Here is a 7,023-nt window from a genome sequence, read left to right as displayed (position 1 = left end):
GGTCATGATGAATTGTTGTCCGTTCAACGTTCCACAACGTCTAATCAAAAGCTCGATTCGAAATTCACCCGCTTTGACTTCTTTGACTAGCAATTCAACGGCTGTTTTTCTATATATATATATATATATATATATATATATATATATATTAAAAAACAAACATGTACTTATATAAATACCATAATATACGACCTAAATTTTACACCATTTTTCTCTTTCTCTTTTCTCTATTTACATGCACGACTTCGTTTGTGGTTCAAAAAACATGGATATCAATCAAAATATCCCACCAAAAGAAAAAAAATAAAAAAATTGTAAAATATGGATCTTAATCAAAATATCCAACTAAAATAAAAAAGAGAAATAAATTGTAATGGAAATGTTGGTTTTTTTGGTAGAAAAGAAAAAGAGAAATGTAAATGCACTAAATTTGTGTAAACAAAAATATCAGTTGCGGATCCAAAGCGGGTCGGATCGAATCCCTTTAAAACGGACAGATGCTCGTACACAAAGCCCTAAATACGATTCGACTTAGAACATTTTGTTGATTTTTGTTTACAAACTCAAAATCAAAATCAAGATCAAAGATGGGGAAGTCGATGCAAGATCTTCACGCTGCAGCTCGATCAGGTGACATCGTTGCCGTACAGACGATCATCACCTCTAATCCGTTGTCTGTCAACTCCAGGGATAGACACTCCAGAACACCGTATCCTCATATCTACTCTTCTGTTTCATGTTTATTACGATTAACAACCTCATTTTGATCCTACGTCTAAGGTTTCATTTCAAATTTAATGTTAATGTTATTCTGTCTGAACAGTATACTCATAAAATTGGTGTAAGTTATACGAGTTTTCCCTAAAAAGATTGAATTTCCTCAACTTGATTGGGAATCGGTATGTTTTAAGCACAATTCCCCAAACAGTTTGTGAATTTCCCGTTTAATTGAACTGTGGATTGATCATAGCTCTCCCATGGTTAATCCACTCTGTCTATACCAACAATGAAACATCAGGTATCTATTAGATTCTTCTTATTGGACCCGCTAGTGCAAATCGCTACAGAATTAGGGCTCGAATCACTTCCTATGATGGCAACCCTTTCATCCATTCATGTTTGAAAATTCAATCTGTTGATAAAACATTTGTGGTGTCATATGGCAACAATTATGGCTTGTTTATTTCTCCTTGATTCAAAATTACTGAACCCTAGACTACATTTAGCAGCATGGGCTGGTCAGACACAGGTGGTGAACATCCTTTGCAAGAACAAGGCAGACATTGGTGCATCTGCCATGGATGACATGGGTGCAATTCACTTTGCTTCTCAAAAAGGTCATTTAGAGGTGGTAAAGACACTTGTATCATCTGGAGTTTCCATCAAAACTACAAATCGCAAGGGCATGACTCCACTTCACTATGCTGTTCAAGGATCTTACCTTGATCTCATCAAGTACTTGGTTAAAAAAGGTGCAAATATAAGTATAAAAAATAAAGCTGGGAAGAGTGCTCTAGATCTTGCAAGTAATGAAGAGATCCTTTCATTGTTAAGTTCTCCAACCGAATCAAAAGAAACAGATAAGAATGGCACTGACTCAAAGACTGAAGATCAAGAAAGTCAACCGAAAACAGAGAGTTGTGAAAAGGAAGATGATGGAAAACAGAAAGATGAATCAGTGAAGAGAAAGGTTCAGGATGATGTTGGCAATAATGTGATTAATGTAGGGATTAAGAAGACAAAAGTTGCTCTTAATCATCTTATAACATCAGATGACACACAAGAAGAGGAGGATTAGAATTGTTTATACGTAACATGAGAAATATGGTCACAAGAAGTGTAGAAGTTGAATTGATGTTTTAGCTTTTGTGTAGACTATATACATAATATGAGAAAGTAAAACCCTAATGTAGTGTCTGATTTGAGAAACTGTTGAGTACCCTTTTAGCTTTAGGTTTTTCTTAATGTGTTTCTATACACTAGTGTCTTTGTTACAACTCTCTTGTCATGAAAACAATGTAAAATAAACATCTAGAGAGTGAATGTCTGAATGATTATCATAATTTTTATTTCATTAAGTACAATGAAATCATGAACAAACTATCTATAAAGATAAGGAGTCTAGATTTTTAAAAGATAGTAAGAGTATAATGGTCATTTAGGGTGTGTTCATTTTGAGGATGATGCAACTTCTCACCAACTAACTATTTTGAACGTACCCACAAGGTCACTTTTTTGCATTAATGTGTGTGAATGGTTACCTCTAAAGACATTAAAATGCAAAACGTAATTTTTTTGGGCACATTCAAAACAGTTGGCTGTATAAGACATCCTTTTATTCTTCGCGTTATAAGCTGCAAAACATGTAATAGTAAGTAGTAAGGTCCCTTTCTCTTTTACTTTTAGTGTAGTGGGAATGACAACATAATAATTACTCCCGAGCGAGTTAGGTTAGAGGGAGTGGTGTCACATTCGGTCTACCGTCACCTCACTTTTTTGTTTGCCACATCACTGTCACATATTGGTTATGCCCCGCACCATCTTCAACATGTCATTTAGGTGGGATGGGTAAACCTTTCAATTTTTTTAAGGTTTTTATTTATTTATTTATTTATTTAAACTAAATTTTATTAATTGAATGGAAAATTACATCACTTAAAACATGACTTAAACATAGGAAAAACTATAATTAAATACTTAAAACATGACTTAAAGCCTACATATCTTAAAGATTATATTTTTCCTCGTAATTTTCGCATTCACCTTCTCCGCAATTTGACGTTCATCATTGGACAAGTAAGAAACATCTTTCATTAAGAGTTTATAATCACGAGTCTTTTTTTTTCTTGTGCAATCTTCGATAGTTTTTCGATATTCATACTTAACTTGTCGCGCCGCGATTTCATATCATCACTTTGACTTGAACCACCTTTGAGACCTTTTGCTTGATATCTTCCCATACGATGGCTAGGCATTGGAACCTCAATTGGTTCGTCTAGGTTGAGGTCATGCCGACACGACTATCAAATGATTGGTTGGTTTTGGAGGTTTTGGTTCTTTTAGACCCACCTGTAGTGAACTCTTCCAATGTATTTATTTGGAGCTATTTTTCCGAATCATTCACAACATTTCAAAACTCACCATGTTTGAAAATACGTATCTTTTCTATAAGGTAAGTTCTAGAGTTTTGGTTATGAAGATTGCATCATTTGCACCGCTTGGCCATTGTCACTAAATGGTCATAAACATACCATTGAACTCCATTACATTTTTGTTGATGTTCCTCCACTTCGAGGATATTTAATGTTTTGTTTGGTAGTTGTCTTTTTTCATTTGGGCAAGGAAATGTTTCCATATATTTTTTTATAAAAAGTCGACCAACTTTGATCATTGCTAACCGTCAGATCTTCCTAAACGTTAAGCCATGGTTGTGCCAACATCCTTTCTTCTTATGGGATCCACGCTAAATTTGGGGACTTCCCTTATGTGTTCGGGTCAAGTTGTGTTTCGTGTACACCATTGGAATTGGTTGAGGAATCGATTTGGGGTTGGGGTTGATGATGTGATTAGGATTACATTTCTTGAATTTTCTCATATGGATTAAAATCGGATTGAAATTGAAATTGGAACTCGGATTGGGATTTGTGCACATGGACTATAATATGGAGGATTTTTGGCGTAATGAAACAATGTTGTGAATAGATCGACCGATCTATTTGAGGTTGGTACCACAAGGGTGATGAAGGGTTTTGAGATTTCTTCTTTGTTTTTTCTTGGAGTTTTTTGGTTGCTTGGAGAATACATTTGAAGATTGAGTATGAAGAGTTTGAGAGAAGTAATTAGAATTATGATGTAACATCTTATTTTCAAAACATTTTTTTTTCATTTTTAATTAAGGATATAATATTGTTTCCCAAAAACCAAGTCAAGAAAACATAAGTATCCAATACAATCATCCCAAAACATCAGAGTATCAAAACATGCGAAGTCGCAGACAGAGCCGGTCCATTGTTTTTCAATGCCCAGGGCAAAACGAAAAAAAATGCCCCATACTATAGACCAAACTCCTAACAAAAAAATTATAAAACAAAGTGCAATAAGATTTATAATCAAACAATATATCAACCTTATTTGTGTACTCTAAATATAAAATATTTTTTTTACAGTTTACAATAATAACTGTCATAAATAGGTACATATGCTCACAACCTCTTCTTATAATCTCCCCCGTTCATATTTGTTGCTTCGATTTCCCTTTTCAAAGTCAAGAGTCCCTTTTAAAATCATGGTAAACACCTTTATCAGGCCTCTTAAAACTTGATTGCTTAAAACCAATAAACTAATGAAGCATGTATGGTGGAATCTGGTTGTACTCCTCTTATGCATTTCATCAAACACCATATATGTTTGACAAAGGAGCTTACTTACATTGACCACAACTGCACCAGGTGTCAAAGTACTTTCACTCAACCACTTCCTTATGTGAAATAGGGAGCTGATATGTGAGATAAAGGGCAAAAAAGTAATAAAAAAACAAATAAAGTTTGATCACTATCTCAATGTGACATCCCCATTTTCACGGCCAGAAAAGACCGATTTTGTTTATGCTTTATAGAAATCAGAGTACTTCTTTTAATAAAAAATGTTGCGGAATTTGTTCCCAGAAAAACATGATAAATACGTTATCAAAGCATTTCCTAAGAAATTTATTTTATTCATTTTAAAACATTTGGGATGTCATCGTCAATACAGAAACATAAGCATAAACAGAACTTACATTTATTTACACTAATGATCTACATCCCTTTAATCTCTCAGTGTAAATTAGCTTCATATCGACACCTGTGATACAAATAAGCTTGAGTGGGTCAGGTTGGGAAACCTGGTGAGTACATAGGGTTTTCAACCCACAATAATATAGTTAATTTGTTTCTTCACATAATACATGTCAAACAATTAACCCAATTGCCCATCCCCATTTTCTTCATTTAATATTCCCTAAAGAATTATCTTAAGGGTCATCTCCTATATCGTATTTACCTCTCATCTCTTTACATCACATTTCCTTATATGTTCGTTCCTAAGGACTTTTCCTGAGGATCATTGCCTACATCACATAATCAGTAATGATTCGGGGATTACCCCCTCAATACGCGCCTAGTAAGGGTTGGAGTATCATCGCATGAATACGTAGTTACAACATCGCCTGAACTCGTAATTCATAGTAAGGGTTAGAGTATCATCACATGAATACGTACTTACAACATCGCTTGAACTCGTAATTCATCACCTACAGGTTATGAGCCTGCTGGTGTTTCCACGGGGTTGTCTAGAATAGTCCGTGGTCGCCATCTATACTCTGGTAGATGACTACATCTCCACATTGCCGGACAAGGTTATGGTATCTTTCATCCTACATCCCCAATTCATCATCACCTATCTATCCTCACCTAATTATCATCACCTTCTTATCATCACCTATCTCTCATCATTTTATTTCATTACACACCAACTATTTCATTTACCCATGTCATACCCAACATATTTATAGATATAAATACCCAACATATTTATAGATATAAAATACATATACAGTTTAAATCATTTTAAAACATGTATAAAATCATTCATCCAGCATAGACAGCAAGTATTCAGATAGTATGCACATATAGCACGCAATTTATATAAAATACTTCATATCTATGTGTAAGATGAAAGTAACTATGCACTCACCTTACTATACTAAAACTACAGAAAGAGAAGTCGAATCACGAGGGACCGAAATGCTCGGGGGATAAGAAGAGAAAGACTCTTGAATCAAGAGAATGGTGCAAGAAATATGAGAGCCCAAGCCTCTTATTTATAGTAATTGAATTTACAAAAACTACCCTCCATAATTACTTAATGACCTTATAGTTATATAAACGACTAAACACCCCTTCATAATACTATTTTAAATAGATTTAACGATATTTGTACTAAACTAATGTCGAAAGTACTCAACACTAGTCTTATAGTAACCGCATCGTCGATATGTGTACGTATATATGATTTATACTTTATTTTAATACGTAAATATGCTATTATAATTTGTAACTCGTTCATACGAACTCCATTTTTTACGTTCTTTATATCCACGCGTTGGTATTTACGAGTACTACAACTTTCATTTAGACGCCGTCAGCTAATTCTCATTCTATCTCCGATTTACAAAACTGTATCGAATTTATCGCGCTCGAAGAGTAGGGACCAAGTTTCGTCCATATCTTTAACATACGAGCTCTACTCTCGACATTATTTATATCCACGCGTAGGTAAAAACAATATCTAAAACTTTCATTTAGACTCCGTCGGCTAATTCTCGACCGCTCTTAAATTTAACAGTAGGAGGAGATTATACTGTTAAATGTCCGCGTAAAATTCATAACTTCTACATACGGACTCCGTTTTCGTCTGTCTTTTTACCGTTGAGTTCATATTAATGAGATCTTCAACTCTCATTTAGGTCGCGTAGGCCAAAAACCGCTCGAACTAAAATTCTAGTTTCGGGTCGTGCACTGCTATGCCAAATCTTAGAAAATTCATAACTTCCTCATACGAAGTCAGATTTGGGCGTTCTTTTTTTGTATGTTCTCGGTTTAACGTATACTACAAATTTTGTTTAGATCACTAAGGATAAAAAGTCTTCTACCGTAAATTCACTATTTACGTCTCCCAGTGCCGTGCCGGTTTTGCCGTAAAACTTCGACGGACCATAACTTCTTCGTTATAACTCGGATTTCGGCGTTCTTTATATGTACGGAACCCTTGTAACATATACTACAACTTGGTTAAGATTAATCATTCTAAATAATCTTCCATCAAAAACTCATTTTTGATGCTCATCATCTCTAAATTGAATAGCATGGATCTGCGGGCGTTACACTCAAGGTATTTGCAATTTAAAAAGACAAGGGACAAGAAGGTTTTTTAGATCGAAATGCATTAAAATCCTTTCATAAACTTTAAACCAAACACTCCCCC

At 34.6% G+C, this 7,023-nt stretch overlaps 1 protein-coding gene across 1 annotated transcript; it reads left to right on the top strand.

The window, feature by feature from the left end:
- Positions 1-509: 509 nt before the first annotated feature.
- LOC145122725 (Ankyrin repeat family protein) lies at positions 510-1,997 on the top strand. Its single transcript, XM_079058292.1, has 2 exons — positions 510-709; positions 1,216-1,997. The coding sequence occupies exons 1-2, from the start codon at positions 588-590 to the stop codon at positions 1,796-1,798; spliced, it is 705 nt and encodes a 234-aa protein (XP_078914418.1). The 5' UTR covers positions 510-587; the 3' UTR covers positions 1,799-1,997.
- The last annotated feature ends 5,026 nt before the right edge of the window (positions 1,998-7,023 follow it).

This window comes from Lactuca virosa, chromosome 6 (assembly GCF_052849685.1).
Source record: "Lactuca virosa cultivar CGN04683 chromosome 6, Lactuca_virosa_CGN04683_v6, whole genome shotgun sequence".
NCBI lineage: Eukaryota > Viridiplantae > Streptophyta > Magnoliopsida > Asterales > Asteraceae > Lactuca > Lactuca virosa.
Note: the sequence above shows the minus strand (reverse complement) of the source record. Positions and strands in the feature narration are given on the sequence as shown.